Below are 18,749 nucleotides of genomic sequence, written 5' to 3'. Positions count from 1 at the left end.
TGCTCCCAGCTCAGGAGATGCTGGGGGAGTTGCTGGGAGGGGGGGAGGCAAGAGGGTTTTGCACATTCCTGAACACATTTGTATATAATTGTACATGCCTTCTTTTATCATTAGTATTTAATTAAAACTGCCTAGTTAAGTTTTAAATCCAGAAGGTCTCTCTCCTTAATTCTGTCTCTCCACCCCTGCCTGTGTGGGATGGGGAGGGGATTAAGAACATCACTGTCACTGGTTCAATTGCTGATCCTGAGCCAAACTGTGATGTTGCTGCAACACCAGGAGAAGGTTTAAGCCATTCTGAAAGCAACACAATTAATACCACCTTAAAACATTCTTATTCGTGAACTTTTTATTTCAAGTTGTCAAAGTTTGTAAAATACACATAATTTGGGATTACAAACTTAATAACTTTTAAAAAATACTCTTTAGCATGGCGTAGGATAAGATTTCATGTGTAGGTGTGGTGAACTTTCCATGAGGTGAAAACGTAAAACAAAAATATGTAGTAGAAGTATTAAAAATGTTAAATAAATAGCTGAAAAATCACACATTAAGTAACAAACCTAAGCAGGACAACATGGCAAGTATAATGAGATTTACGGCACTGGTAATGTTATTGGACTGTTATTTGTTGCCAGAAGAGAAGAAAGCCATTACAATGGGTCTCTGGTACTGCTACGAGACACTATTGTATATGATCTCTGGAGAAGATTATTCTTTCTTGAATGGACAAAGCTCAAAACTTTTACTCTGAACACTAACACAGAAAAAAAAAACAAAACAAAACGAAACAACTTGGAATCTCCTCAAAGTAGTTTTAAAGTAGTTGAAAATATTTTAACATCCCTAGATTACCCTTGAATATAGAGGTTTTGGATAATCTCATACTGCAATGAGGACACTATAAAATTACTTTCCTTGTTTAGCTATAATGGAGGAAAATGCCACCTTGTTTAGCTATAATGAAGGACGAGAAACTATCAAATGTCAACATTTAAAAAAAAGATATTTAAAAATCCAAACCAAGATCCCTTGTTGCCAAAAAAATGCCACAATAAAGCAACACACTTGCCAAACTCTAAACTTATTTCATTATTTTAAAGGCTGCATAAAATGGCCAAAAAAGCTCCCCTTTAGCAGACTACCAAATAAAGTACAATATTCTATGATGTCTCTTTATTCATACTCTCCTAATAGCTCTGGGAGAGAGAATGGAACAGCGGATAGAATTCATTGGAGGGCTGGAGAAAGGCTAAGTTCTCTGGTTCATTTCATAATATGATTCTTGCACTGTCGCTTGCATAGTAGAATTTATTTACCTGAACCACTGTTAGTACAAAACATGTTTAGGAAGCAAAAGTTCAGTTTATTTCCCACAGGAGTGAATTATTTTTTCCCTGACTTCACACCAATTCTGGTGGAGGTTTTGCTTGTGGAATAGACTCCACATTTGCCATTTTTTCTCTCAAAAAATCTGTCATCCAGGCAAATTATCTGGAGAGAAAAGGCAAAGCAACTGCATTCATTAGGATTATATTTAGCAATAAACTAAAACAAACCACTAGTAAGAGTTTCAGGGTGCAGGATAGAAGGCAATAAGTTAAGATGATAGGAAGAATCTTTCAGAGAAATCAGAGGAATCAAGAATGCCTAGGAATCATTAAGTAATTGATTAAATGTATATGATTAAAGTAATTAAAGAAAATTGAAATTATGAAAAACTATTATTGGGAAAGGCAAAAAACTGCTTTAATTGAAAATACCAGGTGTTCCTGCAAACACTTCAAAAAACCCCAAAGCACAAGCGTAGCTCAGTTAAGGTCTCTAGCTGACATCTAAATATTTATTATATTATTTCTACCCAGTGATCTTGAATTTTGCACTACCTCTGTTCACCATTGTTCTGAACAATATACCACAGTGTTTTTATGTTAAGAGGTATCTTCAATTTTAGATACAGAATCACTACAAAAGTACAATTCATACATAGAAATTAGTTACAAGCTGTTTCATCTGTACTAAAAATCTAATACTTGCCAAAGTTCAAATGCAGATCTGTTGCTGGCAATATTCCTAGAATTAAAAATACATACATGCTTTGCTGATGGTTCAAATAAAGGAGAAGAGATTAAATAAACTGCTAAGGTTTCACAGTGAAGTCAAGAGCAGAACTGAGAAAGAAAACAAAAAAGAGTAGTTTTTGTTCAATTAAAAATTCTCTCTTTTCACCATCATATTGCTTTCCCTTCAGAAACATAACGTGAATTTTTATCTTGCTAGCCAAAAGGAACAAGGGCCTCTCTCCAGAGGTGTCTTGACTGTTTTGAATAAGCTTTCCTATCATTTGCTTTCCAAACTCCAGAACAGTTCTAGACTTATATTACAATTTGCTTTGAAGGGATTGGGAGGGCTTTGTTTTGTTAGTTATCAGCACCATAAGTTATCAGGCATATTGACTGGAAATACAGCAAAAACACAGACACAGGAAAGGAAAGTATTTACTCATCACTGTTCTCCTCAGATATCATGTTGGCAGTAGCCAGTAGTGAAAGATGCAGGCCTCAGTCTGACAGTCTTGGCAAAAAAACTGTTCTGAAGGTGGAAAGTCTTATGTCACAAGGTTGGGTTGCTTAAAGGATGGCTTCAACTTAGCATAGTAAAAGCTGCATTTAAACATAAATAGAAACTGTTTAATGGAGGTGCAAAAGGAAAGAGAGGTCATCTAGTTCAAAGCACAGCTCCAGGCAATGGGATTTGAAAGTTTTGATCAACGGTCATAAATGCAGCCTTTACATTAGATGGCTACTTCAGGACAAACTGAGTATTTGAAACCATTCTGTTTTGTTAAAATAGTGGAACAGTAATTCCAGATCAAGATTCCATTTATCAATTATTGCTTTCTTGTTCTACTAAACTTGGAAACATGGCTACAGAAAGGTAGTCAGTACATTACAATGATTAAAATGGCAAAATACTAAAGGAAAGAGAACAAAGGAAACTGAGGACATTTTGTGGCATTGCACTAGAGCATTATAACATGGTCATCCACAAAGTACATTACACCCAATAGCCTCATACCAAAACCACTTAGGTTTTATGCATCTTAAAAAAGATAACTGTGTTAAATGGCAAGATACTCCAACCTTTAACAGCCATGAGATTATGTACAGAGTATCACTGCTGCACATAATGTGCAGCATATAATAATGAAATGTGCAGCTTTACAAAGAAGTAGAATATGAACATTTTGCACTAAGTAATTCTATCACTTATGCCACAATTTTATGATTTTTGATTTTCTTCAAGGTCCAGCACCTGTGTAGAAACAGTCAACCTACTTTTTTCTTTAAAAAGTAGGACTCAGACTTAATGTTCCAAGGATTTTTTCCCCCATATTTCTATAAATATTTTGAGTTTAATTTATCTGTTATGGGCTACCAGAGAATACAACTAGGCTGTGGAAAGTAAAATCAGTTTTAAAACACATCACAGTACTGAATAAATAAATATAACAGCATTTTTCACATTATACATTTACATAAATGAGGGAAGGTTAATTTTAAAAGCCTTCTCTCTCCCGTTACTCTTTTTGTCTTTATGTTCAATTTTGTGCCTGCTGAGGACTCATTTTCATGAGGCAGTAGTTTTTCAGTGGATGTGAATTATTTGAGCGACAGTCTTTATGAGTAAAATATGCTAACATAGATAAATGTTAAAATGTGTTTCTTGTTCCTAATAACAATAAAAATAGAGATTTCAAGCTGAAAATGTAATGAAAATAAATTTACTATCCTGTGAACAAAACAGTTTTATTGTATGTATCAGCAGCTTCTTAGAATTTTTCAGCTGAAGAAACATCCTATTACTAAAATTCATATACAAAAGAAAGTAAAGCCACAAAAATATTGTAATTGCAGAGATTTCCAAACTTACACAAGGAAGAGCAGAGACATTAAACAGCAGGTATATAAATGTCAGTATGCAAGAAAAATTCAGGAACAGTTGTGGAAATACAAACAGCCAAGCAAAAATTATTACTCCCTACTGCTTAACGCACTTGAACATTTTATATTCTTAATGCACTCCTGTTTATACATCTTTCTCACAGTATTATAAAACAGATCATAGTGAAGTATTACTTACCCTGTAAGATCTTACTGTACATAGTAATAGTAACACATACCATTACTCCTTTATTATGCAGCTTGGTAATGACCATTTCAGGAAGACTACTGGGAAATGGATTATTTACAAATTATCAGTGTTTTACGTGAGACAAGCTCATGATTCAGTATCAGATTTTTGCTTTTAAAACCCACAGATTTTCAGGGATTCTTCTTCCAGGTGCTAAATAAATGCTGCCAGTCAACTATAAGGTGCCAGGCATATCTTATGCTCAATATTCCTTTTACGGATTTTCTCAAGGAAGACTCTAGGGGTAAGGAGCAGGAAGAAAAATCTTCATTTTTGGAGAGGTTTTCAGATCTGATTGAAATTTATTGGTAGGGCATTCTGCAAGCTTGCCATATTACCCCCAGTGGTATGGGGCTTATAATTTTTTTTTAAATCTGGGGAGAGACTAAATTAGCACCTTAGTTTCCAGGGTCAAACATAAGAACAATGACAAATTACAAACACTTTACCATTATCTTTAACTATTCTACCCATTCCTTTGTCTTGCAATTAATTTTCCCAAGGACATGTATTTCAGCAAAAAGAGAGTTGTTCAGGAAGCCTGCAATATGCAAACTCAAGTAGAGAAACTAAATCAGGGTAAACTAAACATTTCAGCATGCCTGAACCCAGCTAGGACTTAATGTTAAAAAAAAAAAAAAGTTAAAACCAGTACAATCCTAATACAGAAGAAACTAGATTTTTAAGCAGCAATCAAGGTGATATGAGACACCCACATCACAACTCCAAATTTCAGTGTTAACTGCTGAGACACTGCTGATTCACTGGGTAATGAGGTGTCAGCAATGCTAGCTTGCTGTCATCATATTTGTTTCCTGGGTTTCATACATAAAGATCTCCCTAAGGATACATGTATCATTCATTTCTTTCTGTATGCTCATAATCCACAAATACTAAAATCTAGGACCAATTTAAAGATTATTATTCCCAACAGCAGTCATAACTTCACTCACATTGTCAATATTAAAATACATTCCACTTTTATCCTGAGTTATCTCCAACTGTCTAGTGCCTCATTACTATAAAATGTAAATCCAGCGAAATTTAACTATATCTGAATCCATTAAAACTAATTCAAAGCACTCCAAGTACATGGAAAGTGAAAGCACCATTGACTTTTACCTTTTCAGGTTTATGGCTACAAAGGATCAGCATATTAAGCACAGAACTCTAAACCACAACTACTCCTCAGCTGAAAACATGTTAGTAAATAAGTTACTGGGACTTCCCCCACCCCCCCCCCCCAGGACTCAGGGGAATTTTGCTTTCACTCACACAGGAAAAAAATAATCTTTTAAGACACTGACGTCTGTGTATTTTGGTAGATACAGGGAAACATTAATGTAAAGACAACCTCCTCTGGATTTTAACATTGTAGTAGACAATTTTATATTCAAGATTGCAAGCACCACCTGTCATCTACACACCCTGTATTTGAGGCTGGCAGTAGGACTATACTCAATCTTATAAGAATCTTACAGGGTCACAGAATTTATAGGCTCCATTTTAACCCTCTCACCCAGTCAATGATCCCACTCACAAACACTGAGTGGACATATATGCTCTAAACCTGGTAGTACAGCTACTTTGAACTTTACAAAACGCCATTCTAGAAGAACTTCCTTTCTCCTCCCCAGCCTTAAAAGCAGGTAAATAACAAAAGGCAGGACCTATTTGCAAAAGTTGTATAAAGATGATAGAATATGGAGAGATTTTTAGGTTTTTTAAAGACTTTCTTTATAAAATAGGGTAGCAAAACCAACATTTGGTTTAAACATGGAAATGACACACACAAAACTATCAGAAAGCAGTAACTACTTAGGTTATATAGAAATTTTTGGGCATAATCCTTAAAATTTTGTTGAGTCTCCAAGTAAATAATTTGTAATAATTTTCAGAATATTGTATTTTTTTCTAAAAGTAGATTATGTGTGAGAGTCTGCCTTGATTTCCATTTTAGCCATGCACAATGCTACATTCCAGTAACGTTCTGAAATGCACCTATATTATCCCTAGAGCACAAAATCCAAAAACTATTTTAGCTATAATTTATTACTCAACATTTCTAGATCCATTTTCCTAAAATAGGCATTAAGTAAACAATGCTCCTCCTTCAACAAAACACAAACTATCTCATTACTGTCTCTAGTAAAGAGAACAGACAATCAGTCTGGCTCTATTAAAGTTGCAAGATAACCCCTGTCTTGCAGTATCTGTATTCAGAAACACATATTCCATTATTTTTCAAGCCAGCCCAATTTTTTAATCATCAGACACACTAATCACAAAAATTGGTCCACATCATCAAAACCAGTGAGGGAAGTAAATTAAAAATAAAACAGTTGCAGGGAGAAGGAAGGACCTGATACATCACAGGATATTCGTTAGTAAATTCAATAGAAATATAGCCTAATAAAAGTTTACTAAAATACTGAATTTGCTATACTAAGGGTTGCTTTTAAAACAATGTGCTTTGTGAAACTATCAGTCAACTATGCCAAGCATCCTGTAGGTTGGGATAACATCAAGTCTTCTAAGAACCCGTGGCGCCTACAGACAACAGTTATGTGGATTCTGACCCACCTGGGCAATCTACCAGGGGGAGACTGGAGACAGGACCAGGATGAGAGACCAGGACAAAGGCGACAAAGGACTAGAATCAACAAAGACACCCACAGGAGACCCTCGAGCATGCATCATTACAAAGATAGCCAATTACAGGAAATAAAATGACTGTGTAAAAGAACTCTGGGAACTCACTGACATGGAACTGAATATGCATGTTTTTGGTGTATAACTCGCCCGGAGCACTCATGGTAGAGATATCCCCAGTGCTGCCCAGCGCTGCAATAAGGAATGCCTGCTCAATAACAGCTTGTTTGTTGTTATTGGGTCTTGATCTCAGAATCCTTACCCAGCCGCACCCAGCCTCCCACTTCGGAGAGAAGTGTTAAAAAGCAAGGGGTTTGGAAGCTCCGAGATTTTTGTTTCAGATCTAAGAAAAACAAAGCATACCCACAAAGAAACAAACTAGAACTCCAGGATGCATTTTTCTCAGGAAGAGGTGAAAAATTCTCCCTGGTTAGAAGGAAGATAAAAATATCCAGCTGCTCAAACCCAACACTTTACTCCATGCATCCCTGTCAGTGGTGGCTAGGTCCTGGGTTGACTGATAAACTTAATCCAGGTTGCTGTCTTTCTGCTCAAAAAGAGGAGGACTTGATGCCTTCAGAATCAGAAGCTTCCTAGAGAAATCTATACTGCACACAAGACAACAAGTAAGCACAGTGTGCTTAGCCAGCTCTAGGCAAACTCATATAAAGACACCAAGCATCTTCAAGAGGCCCTTTACACACTCCTTCCCAATTGATTTGCAATGGAACTGAACACAATGAGTCTCTTGCATGGGACAGTCTCTACACCAGGTTAAAATCAGTCATCAACCTTTCAGCACTGAACATCAGAGAGGATGGGGCAGTGGGAGCTAAGGGACTGAGAGCAGAGGAATCTGGATACACATATAGTAAACTATTAGTTAACAAACAACTGTTCCATGTTTGTTAATGACCATACATTCGAAGAGCTTCAGTCAGGGCTAGTAGTGTTATTAGGTTCATCACTAGTGATCTCAGAAGCCCAAATAAGGCTTCCAAAGCAGCAAGTTTCTTTCACTTTACACTGGGTGTAGTAGACATCTTAATTTGCAGTAAAGACCTGTGGCTCTTCCCTTTTTTAAAACCCTAAAAGTATTTTTTCCCAATTCCATCATGCTATCTTCTCAATGGTTAGAGTACGAGACAGTGAAGAACTGTATCATAATTATTTTGTCAACGTGTGACTGCCCAAATAATCCCTGTAGCAAATTCACTATTAAAAATATTCTGAGAGACAGAGAATAGCACATTTCACAGCAATATGCCCTCCTTTAAAATATAAATCACAACGGACTAATTTTTTTAAAAAACAGATGCACTGAGATAAACACATCCACCCACAGACAATATGCCATTGTACAACTGAACTTCAGACCCAATCATCTGCCTAATAAACACAAGCAACTTCTCCATAATTTAAAAATACATTAGGAATGTATTTTACATAAAAAAACAACTGTAACAGCTTTTGTATTTTTCATATTTACAATTTAGATAAGCTGAAATATGATAATAATTTACTATTTTATATGAATTAACTAGTCATTCAGCTAACAGTTTACACTCATGACCCACTCCTAAAGGGAGGGATAGGCATACTATGGAAGACACATGTTAACAGAATATCCCAGAGGGATTTTAATAGAATAAACCTCTTGAAAAACTCCTGAATTATTTATATGTTTGTAATATAGAAATATAACTTCTTTCCAATTCCGATTGTAACTTCCTTCTATCATTGCCATGATTTATCAACTGAACCAGCAGTACAGATTAAGAAGGAAGAGTTTTAACAGTTTCTTCAATGAAACTGAGCGGTGGACAACAGATCAAGAGGATGTTCAATCCTAAAGACCTAACTGGTCCGTCAGTTTACTTGAAATATTAGTATCTCCCCACTGATATGTAAACTGTAAGCAAAATGGGTTAAATCAGGAGACAGAATCCTGGTATGCAGGGAAGAATGGAAATTCTGAGAGAGTGATGACATGAAATAAATGTTGTAAAAGCCCTGAAGCTTGAAGAGTAAAAATCTCCCTTCCACAAGTTGTTTGCTCCATTCTCTACAACAACATCATAATTCACAGTTGGTTCAAGTCTTCTTAAGATGCTGCTAATAAACCCACCGCTGTGGCAATTCAGGAAAAAGAAGCTCACTTCTAACTGTTTCTAAGTACCAGTATTTATTACCTGCTATTTATAGAATGGCAGGCAGCCAATAAAATTCTCAGTAGAACTCTACATCCTCACATGCCTTGCAAGTCATCTTATTTTCTATCTTTGAATACCATGATGCACTGTCAAATTAGCCTCTCCCTTGCTATACTGACAATTTATTATCTCAATCTTCTTAAGTGTTTAAAAATTAACATTAAAAAACCCATTCAGAATCCTTTAAACAGAAAGGTGGTCTTGCAGCAATGGAGTTATTCATATATCTATTTTCAACAGCTACAACTGGAAAAAAAGCAGCTTGGATGTGGAATACATTAAAAAATTATATACAGCCAGTTGGAACATCAGATACATATCTTTCCTCTTTCAGCACTACACACAGAAAAAAACCAAAATTACAACCAAATATCTTTTAACACTTTAAATTTAGCAGGGATGGGCTCAGTAAAGAAGGCACACACCATTACCACATGATAGCCTTTGATTTACATTGCTTCTAGTTCACAGCTAGCAATGAAGTTTATCAGTTCCCTTTTGGCTCAGGTTCTAAAGGCTACAGATTTTAGATGGCATGGCATGGAATGGAAAACACCACTGCACTGCTTTCTAACTTCACATGAGAAGCCAAAAGAAAAAAATGAAAACAAACAAAATTAAGAACCTTCTGAGATAGAGGGGCTTGCTGACCTACTACAGGTCTCAAAAAGGACTCAAAGGTAAAGATTCTGCAAAAAGTCTAAACAATTTCCTAAGCTTCAGGGTAAACTAATTACTTACCCAAGACATACACTTTTCAGATGAAGAAATACTGTCAGGTTGCAGTATAATTAGAGGACATGTTGGAACAAACTGGTCTTCAGAACAGCAAGTCAGCAACACCAGGTGGCTATGTTCTGCCCAGATTTTAATACTGTGGCAAGTTTTAATGACTGCATGTAAGCAGTTCAGACACCTGATTCTTGACAGCCAGAGAGATGAAAACATTGCCAGAAGCACTAGAGGCAATTCCAGGAATGACACACACAACGCCTTTATTTCAGGCTTAGCATTTCATACAAATTGTGTCAGAACTAAATATACAGAGGAATGTAGCTTCCCTGCAGCTAAACAATGGTACTTGGTTGATTAAAGCACAAGAATGTGTTATAATCTCAGAGACTAATTGTATTCACAAGAAATACTTGTGATCAATCTGCAAGACAAACACATCATCACTGCAAATAACGGCTGTAGATCCTACTGTAACAACACCCAAAGACAAATTACACCATACTCTAAAATAAAAATTGTTTTTACTTCATTTAATCCTGATATATATACATACACAAGCACATAGACATATTACTTGTTATGGTCTATATGAAGGAAAAAGGACATTACATGGAAAGGTTCTATATCTTCTCGGCAAAATCGAAACCAAGTACTTCTACCTTTAGATAACATTCTGCAAAAAACCCTCAACCTGTCAGATAGTATTTCATGCAATTAGGAATTTTATTGAAAGTTATTTTATTAACTTCGGGACTGAAAAAATATTTAGTGAATAAAATCTACCTATGGTTCAGAGCTTCTTTCCCTTACATAATTCCTGTCCTAAAGAAAAACAATCATGAAACCAGAGCAAGGCTCTGCAATCTGCATTTAACCATGTGTATAAACTATACCAATAACCAACTTAACCGCATACTACATGTGCATCAAACAACTTCAGAATATACAGTTTGCCATCAAAGCTTACAATTATCCAGCTCTCTTATTGAAGATAATCAGATTCCAATTACTATGCTTCAACAAGACCGGAGCACTGGCATGTTGGAGACCTGTATATGCAATACATTTCAGATGCAAAAACCTGAAGAGAAACCTACAACAAAGCAGCTGATACCCACCATACTGCACTTCATTGAATATATTTTGAATTAATTTTAATGCTACTATTTTAGCTTAAGACCACTACAATATATGGAGGGTGCCTTAAAAGAGCCATGACTCACACCTTCAGCACTTTTTACAGGTCATGACTAACTCTGGCCTATAGTCACCAAGAAACTGGAAGCTCAAATTCACTAAGAAGCCAAAGTGAGAAAAAGAAATAACCTAGCCATCCAGTTCTACACTGGACACAGCTTCTGAGCAGCCTTTTTATGTGGCAGATACATAATTGGGAAGGTGTATGATCAGCCTCAGCTGTATTTCTTATTAGAGTGGGATAAAAACGCATGTAGCCAGAGTACTGATAATGGAATAAGAAGGAAACTTATTTGGAGGGATGGGGCAAGGGTATCTCTGAACAAGCTGTGCCTATTCTGGGATTTGACTGGATGTGAGTGTGATAGTTTTCAATGACTCACAGATGCTAGAAACCAGGACTTCCTTACAAACAGTGTGTTACCAACAAAGTGACTGAGAGCTTATTTTACAGTAGTATCCTGTTTTATGTCAGAAGCTTGGCCAATATTGACTTTGGTTTACCTTGAACCTATTTTACTATAACATTACTATTCATGACATATACAGCAAAGACTAATACATAAATGTGTATGCTCAAAAATGTATTTCTGAAAAAATAAACTTAACCATTGAATAACATTTAATAGCTAAGACAGCAACATGAAAAATGAAGGGTTTTATGTATAAACTCAAAGACTTTGTCCAGAACCTTGCATCTGGTAGATATGTGAAAAATTACATTATCATAGCCTGTCAATGAAGAACATGTTAACAGTACCATTCTCTGCATAAAACATACTGTCTCCATACTGTGTGCCAGTGCCCTGCATACAGGTAAACAGTCTCTTTTGGTAAAAGTTAGATTAATCATACATGACTCTTAGCTAGTATATTTTCCTATTAATTAAAAAGCAACATGAGTTAATACTATAAAATAGTACAGAAGAATCTATGTAAAGCAGAAGTAGATGCTATACTAGGGCACAGTATATTTTCTAATTTCAAGTGTAAACTTCATTCTAAAAGTTGCAGTTCACAAAAAAAGATCTTTTTATTCTGTCTAGAAAGTGCTATGCTCCTACCTGCAAAAGAAACTGTAAGCATTAAAGCTAATCTACATTACTAGTGATGAGCTTGTATAACTAGGATTGTGAATCAGCAATGCTTTGACTATTGAGTATTTTCTCTGCCTAACCACTACAACTAACTTTGCAGAAGCCATTCTGATAGACCCACTATATACCTTTCACTGTAGACAATGGCTTTATTTTTCCCACCCCATAGTAGTTTTCTGTTATTCAGACAGATTCAAATACAAATCAGGACTGGGAGAAAACGATGTCTACATTATTATACCCCCTACATTATTAAAGAGCCAAGCTGAAGCAGGAAAACAGCAGAGGCAAGTGCAATGGCAAAGTATTTTTGTAACTGAAGGCATGGACATAAAAAATTCAGGCCCTTACCTTATACAATCTACCTCTGATAGTATTTCAATGCCTAACAAAGAAATTTCTTACTATATTGAAATATTCTGGTATAATGAACTTGGTAAACTGTGAAAGTGAGAACAGTGGCCTCTTGTGCTTTAGGTTTGTTTCCACCTGGCTTGGTTCTATTTTATAAATTAACAATAAGCTTCTTAACAAATCTGATTTTCCTGTCAAATTCACACTGTTTTTTCTTGCTGTTTCTTCTGGCTTGATGTCCTATATCCTGACTGTATTTCTAGAGAGGTCACTGTTAGTACAGGTGGTTATGTCACTTTTACTATAGGTGGTTACTACCCAAAACTAAACTGACTATTTTCCTCTGAGAATGAATAAAAAATTTAAGGCTGGCTTGGAATGCTTCCATTATCTTGTTATTTGAAACCAATACCAGATTTCAAAGTAACAGGTAGCAATTTCAGCAGCCAAGAGAAACAATCTTTAAGTCAACTGCATGAAACTCCAAAATGAGACAGAGAATGAGATAATACTGCAGAACATTTTAGCACAACGATGGCCAACTGCATGTATAAACATGGATAGAAGAAAGAGGGAAAAATACACAAATCATTTTTCCCTGAGAGTTCTGACAGGATAACTGCCACCTATCTAAACTTCTGTACAGGGAAGAGAAGTTACAGGTCTTACTCTAACTGGTGCACTACTATTCCATGTGCAGATGTATCATTTTTACCATTTCTATGTCACTAACACATGCATACTTCTAAACAAGAATACTTGTGATTTCTTAGTTTTGTGAGAATATATCATATGTAAGTACTTACTACCCAGAGAAGTCTTACCTGCTACCAACAACTGGCTCACCAGAGGCTCCCAAAGCAGAGTAGTCCATGCCATAGAAGTTCAATCCTAAAAGTATTTTATCCCTCCATTTTGCATCAGGATCCAGTACTTGAACACAGGCTCGTACCCAGGGAAGAGGGGAATTCGGACCAGGTCTGTCAAGTTAAAAAAATCAAACAGGTTGTCAGAAAAAGTTCACAGTCATTCTCAGCCTTCTCTTTGTGACTAGTGTAACTGTAAAGAGCAAACTATGGCACACAAAAATCAGTAAAAGTCAACCTACAATCCTATGAAAGTTAACTGCACAGTCTTCAGTGGCTTGAAGGTACTGATCCACAAAACACTTGACTTTTGATTAATTTCTAAGGTGAAGAGATACAAAAGGTCTTACAGTGGATAAGAAAAAATTTTCACCTAGCACATCTCTGTCACTGGGCCTGGCACAATGCCCATACAACAATTAAAAACTCTCTATTACTTCAATTTTTTCCAATACCATCCTCAATGTTTCTACTGTAAACTGGCACAACATACTGGAACTAAATCAACCATTTACTTACAGAAAGCACCAGAAAATCAGTAACTGGTAAGCAAGACAGTTTAACATTTACTTAGGATAAAACCCTAAATAGGCAATTAACTAACAAAAAGCTACATTAAGAAAAAAGCGTAGAGCCTTAATACACAGAGTAACACAATTGTAATACATTTTGTATCAGGATGTCATGCTCATCCCATTCCTATCTCATCAGAGAAAAGAGCAGGCTCTATTGCAAACACTCTCTAACATGATAATAGGAAAAGCATGTTCCAGTCTTAGAAATATCAACATCTACTCAAAGCCTTTGGGATATCTGTGCCATTAAAACTTAATGTACTAAATAAATTATAGGAATGTTGGTGGAAATTGTGTTTGCATTTAAAGGCAAAACTTATGTAAGAAAACATACATATTTCATATACTCGTACTAATCAAATACAAGTGAAAAGATTTGAGTTATAACAAATCCCTTCTCAAATCAAAAGCATTACATCTCAGAAGCTACATTTATTTCAAATACAATGGGCATGAACTGAAGAATGCTTCCCTCCTCCTTTCAAGTAAAAATATTAGCAGCTCCAAGTCAGGTCTAAGCAACTTAAAGCAGCAGCAAAAGCACAAAGATGTGACTGTATCATAACAGAACCTGTAATTTTACCATGGCATAAAGCATGGTGCAGCTTCACACAGGAAAGATGTAGCCTACAGCTCAGTATTTCAACAGGCATTCAGGATTTCAGATAGGTTTGCACAGCCTGTACAAAAGCACCTTATCTTCATAGATAGCAGATTTACCTTGAGGAAAGCTAAACTGGATACACCTACGCTGCATATTCCAGCAGGACAGTAATAAACTGTTCTAACTTCAGTAGTCATTACTGCCTTTGTTTTTTCTCCCCTAAATCTCTAGGCTTGAAAATGCAGAGACACGGCTGGGGAGAGATAGGAAGGAGATAAATATATTCTTTCCAGAGAAGATATAAGTTCCTTTCTAACTTGTCTAGACATTATCAAAATGTTAATATACCAGAGGTGACAAAGACTTTAGGGATGTAATAAACACAGAAAGGATGGTATTTCTAAATATGCCAGTTTACCACAAATATTAACTCTGGACTGTCACCTTCAAGCAAGATTTACAAAATCTCCCAGGAATTCCAAAAACATATCCTTATGTGGAATTTGGAGGCAAAATGAACCGTGCTTTTGTAAATCAGTAACATAGTCTTTGTAGAGTTTAAGGACCTCTGAACTATATTGCTGTTTCACTTTTACACACTTAAAAATACTACATACCTGAAAATTAATATTGATGTACAAGAGTGGGGTTTTGTGTTAATTTTCAGTTAGATCAGCTCCCTGTTCTTGTTTGACAAACTGCTGTGTAAGTGGCTGTATCAGTACAAGGGAGGGACTAGAGGAAGAATGGAAAAACATAGCCAAGCATGCCCAAATTAGCAGTGCTGTCAAAAAGCAGTCTGCTGCCTCAGAATGAAGCAAATGTGTTGTCAATTGTGTTTTAAAACTAATTATTTTTGATGATGACACGTAATAGATTATTCGTGTACCTATCTTGCAGAACTATACTAAATAACTGAAACTAAAAGAACCTGGCCTGGAAAAGAGTACGTGTCATGGAACTAGCAAAAAGATAATTTTTTAGCTTGAGTACAAAGCCTTTCACAATATCTGGGTGCCAAATATACATGGTTGTTCAACAACGTCCTGAGTTATAGGTTACCTCTTGTAACTAATCCAAAACTTCAGTATCTGATAGATTTAAAACATTCTATCCATTTTAGTTAAAAATGAACTCATACTGTAGATTTTGTAGCGACCTAACTATGAATCAGTTGCTTCAGTAATCTTTTCCTAATGTTAGCTGGAGTCTTACCTTTGTGCTGTCGAATAGTCATATGTCATTAGACTAAAGCTGTCTATTGCTGAGGCCAACTGATCAAATTCCTTCTTTGTGAACATCCCTGGCTGGTTAGTCCTTTTAAAACAAAACAAAACAAAACAAAGATTCACTATTGGAACACAATTCTTACTTCCCCCCTTTTTACTTACTCTTCATTTACAAAATCTAGCATGGGGTTACAATCTATCTGATCTTCATGGGTGAAAGAGTGTATTTTTGACAGTTTTGGACTCATGGAGACTACTGGCTTCCTCCAACGATTCAATTCAGAAACTATTAACACACACAAGTTGCCTGAAACCACTGAATCTGTTTCATCAAACTAGCAGCATACACAGCACAGCAGGGAACATAAAGCAGCCATTGCATTGCAAACATGGGACTGAACTAAAGGAGAGAACCTGCTGCCAGGAGAACCATGTCCTCAGCCAGTGGTCTCTGAAGTGTGTTAAGAGGGGACAGAGAGGTACAGAAGTAGTATATTGTTCTAAATAGCCTGGGAGAATGAGATTCATAGGGGCACAATACGAAGGAGAAGGAGGAGAAGGAGGAGAAGGAAGGAGGAAAAGGGAAAAAAAGGAAGAAAAAATATAAAAGAAAAAAAAGGAAAGGAAAGGAAGGGCAGGAAGGGCGGAAGGAAGGGCGGGAGGAAGGGCGGAAGGAAGGGCGGGAGGAAGGGCGGAAGGGCGGAAGGAAGGGCGGAAGGAAGGGCGGAAGGGCGGAAGGAAGGGCAGAAGGAAGGAAGGGTGGAAGGAAGGGTGGAAGGAAGGGTGGAAGGAAGGGTGGAAGGAAGGGTGGAAGGAAGGGTGGAAGGGTGGAAGGGTGGAAGGAAGGGTGGAAGGGTGGAAGGAAGGGTGGAAGGAAGGGTGGAAGGAAGGGTGGAAGGGTGGAAGGAAGGAAGGAAGGAAGGAAGGAAGGAAGGAAGGAAGGAAGGAAGGAAGGAAGGAAGGAAGGAAGGAAGGAAGGAAGGAAGGAAGGAAGGAAGGAAGGAAGGAAGGAAGGAAGGAAGGAAGGGCGGAAGGAAGGAAGGGCGGAAGGGCGGAAGGAAGGAAGGAAGGAAGGAAGGAAGGAAGGAAGGAAGGAAGGAAGGAAGGAAGGAAGGAAGGAAGGAAGCCATTTAACAGCTACAAACTCTGTGGTGCAACCCTGACATTGCAGCGGCTGACTTGGAGGATTGTACAAGATTCCTCTAGAGAGTAGAAGAGAGAAAAAATTCAGATCTTCCCAGTAACATCAGAAAGTGCTACTTGATCTAGAAATGAGTATGTAACACCCGTCTAGACAAGGCACACTTTAAAGCCACTCACATTCCACCTTAAATGTAAAAACTAAAGACATGTTCAGTGACAGATGCAAGTAACAGACTGAAAAATCACTTATTTTGACCCTCATGACTTTTGGATCAGTGTACAAATTCTCCATCCAACAGTATGTGCTGAATGGATTATCAGAGCACAACAGTGTTCATTTATCAGTTTAAAAGGACACTTTCTGCTCCTTTGCATTGGAAAAGATGTTAACAGCACAGGTTACAAAGTGGGGCAGATTAAATAATTGAATATGCCTGTCATGTTACAAGGGAGCAAAGCATGAATGATATTTGCAAGTCACGTAAATTAACCTGGCCAAACATACTGGACTGTGTATCTGTAATTTGTATGAAGTATAGTGGTGTTCTGGAAGTCTCAAATTTTCAGAAGCAGTGATAAACTAGTCATATTAAGGAGAAATCCCATCTCTTTCCTTCTGGGGTTTTAAGAAATTAAAACAAATTCTCCCTCTGGAACCTACTGGTGGACCTCAGCTTTCAGACAGTTATCTGCTTGTCATTTACTGCAATTGCATACTACAGTTGTTTTACAAGAACAAAGAAAATTAAAACCATCTTTGAAACAATGTCATGGCAACTTGAATGTCTGCAGGCAAAGCAATTCCCCAATGCAAACTCCAGCAATACACAGTTTCCATAAGTTGATTGTGATTATTCATGAAGGGAAAAGCATAAAAAGTAATTGCAGTGTAGGGCAAGTTGAATTGCTTTATAGATTAAGCTGGCTAGTACTTTAATTAAATTTGTAGATGTATCTTGCCCTCTAGATCCATTTTTCATATATACCATGAAGGAATAAGAAGAAAAAAAACAAACCCAAAACTAAACAACCTCCCCAACCCAAAATAAAAAACCAAACAGACCAACCAAGAACCCACAAAAAATGGATATTGTAATCATTTTTTCCAAAGCAAGCTTGTAACTAAACTACTGAAGCTACAAACGAATGCCACCTGAGGAGCAAGATTATAAATTTCCAACTTGGAACAAACCCAGCAGCAATGAAAACCATTTGTCCATTCATGGTTAGTGTTAAAGTATTACCACTCTTCACAGAACACAAGCACCACCAGACAATTCTGCTCTAGTCAAGCACTTTGGGAAACTGTCCATTGGATCAAAACCAAAATAATTTCATTCATGCCTTGAGAATTGTTCTTAGTCAAGAAAATTTGCACCCAAGCATAAAAACTAAATATTTTTTCAACAGCTATTAAGCTTCTGATTTGAGGTTTTCGAATCATTCTGATACGTAATTGTAAACTTCACTCAAGGGCAGGTACGTTCTATGGACTAAATTGTTGAGAAAACCAGCACAGAGAAAGTCAAGAGATTTGCCAGAAGTCCCTGTGAACAAAAGTTTACAAGTCTAGCCAACAGCCCTGGATACCACTTCCCAAATATTGAGTGAAGTGGCAAAGACTTAATAATAATTTATCAGCACTGTACAATGTACATACTAAAGAGAGCTGGTAATTAAACTGTCAGATGACTAAAACCTTGGTGATTTTATCTGCTTACTATCAACATTCACAAAGGTGAAGGAACACAAGTCAGGTGTATGAACATGAATAATAGGAAAAGCAAATGATTTAATATATCTGAAAAGTCTCTTTGCATGGGATTAAACCTGATCTCTGAACTACTTCATTTGCTTTGAGTTCAACGTAAGACAAATTTCAAAAAGTGT

At 36.7% G+C, this 18,749-nt stretch overlaps 1 protein-coding gene across 4 annotated transcripts in view; it reads right to left on the bottom strand.

Moving 5' to 3' along the window:
* The window catches only part of CHID1 (chitinase domain containing 1), a 105,328-nt gene that overhangs the window by 46,664 nt on the left and 39,915 nt on the right, over positions 1-18,749 (bottom strand). For 3 of the 4 annotated variants that reach the window (XM_051622321.1, XM_051622322.1, XM_051622324.1), the window contains 2 exons: positions 15,703-15,804; positions 13,267-13,422 (listed from right to left, as the gene is read on the bottom strand). In XM_051622321.1, coding sequence (XP_051478281.1) covers positions 13,267-13,422; positions 15,703-15,804 — 258 coding nt within the window. The remainder of the gene's footprint in view (positions 1-13,266; positions 13,423-15,702; positions 15,805-18,749) is intronic. The other variant, XM_051622323.1, reaches the window with a different exon arrangement.

The sequence above is a fragment of the Apus apus genome, chromosome 5, assembly GCF_020740795.1.
Source record: "Apus apus isolate bApuApu2 chromosome 5, bApuApu2.pri.cur, whole genome shotgun sequence".
NCBI lineage: Eukaryota > Metazoa > Chordata > Aves > Apodiformes > Apodidae > Apus > Apus apus.
The sequence above is the reverse complement of the archived record's forward strand: the minus strand, read 5'-3'. Positions and strand labels throughout refer to the sequence as shown.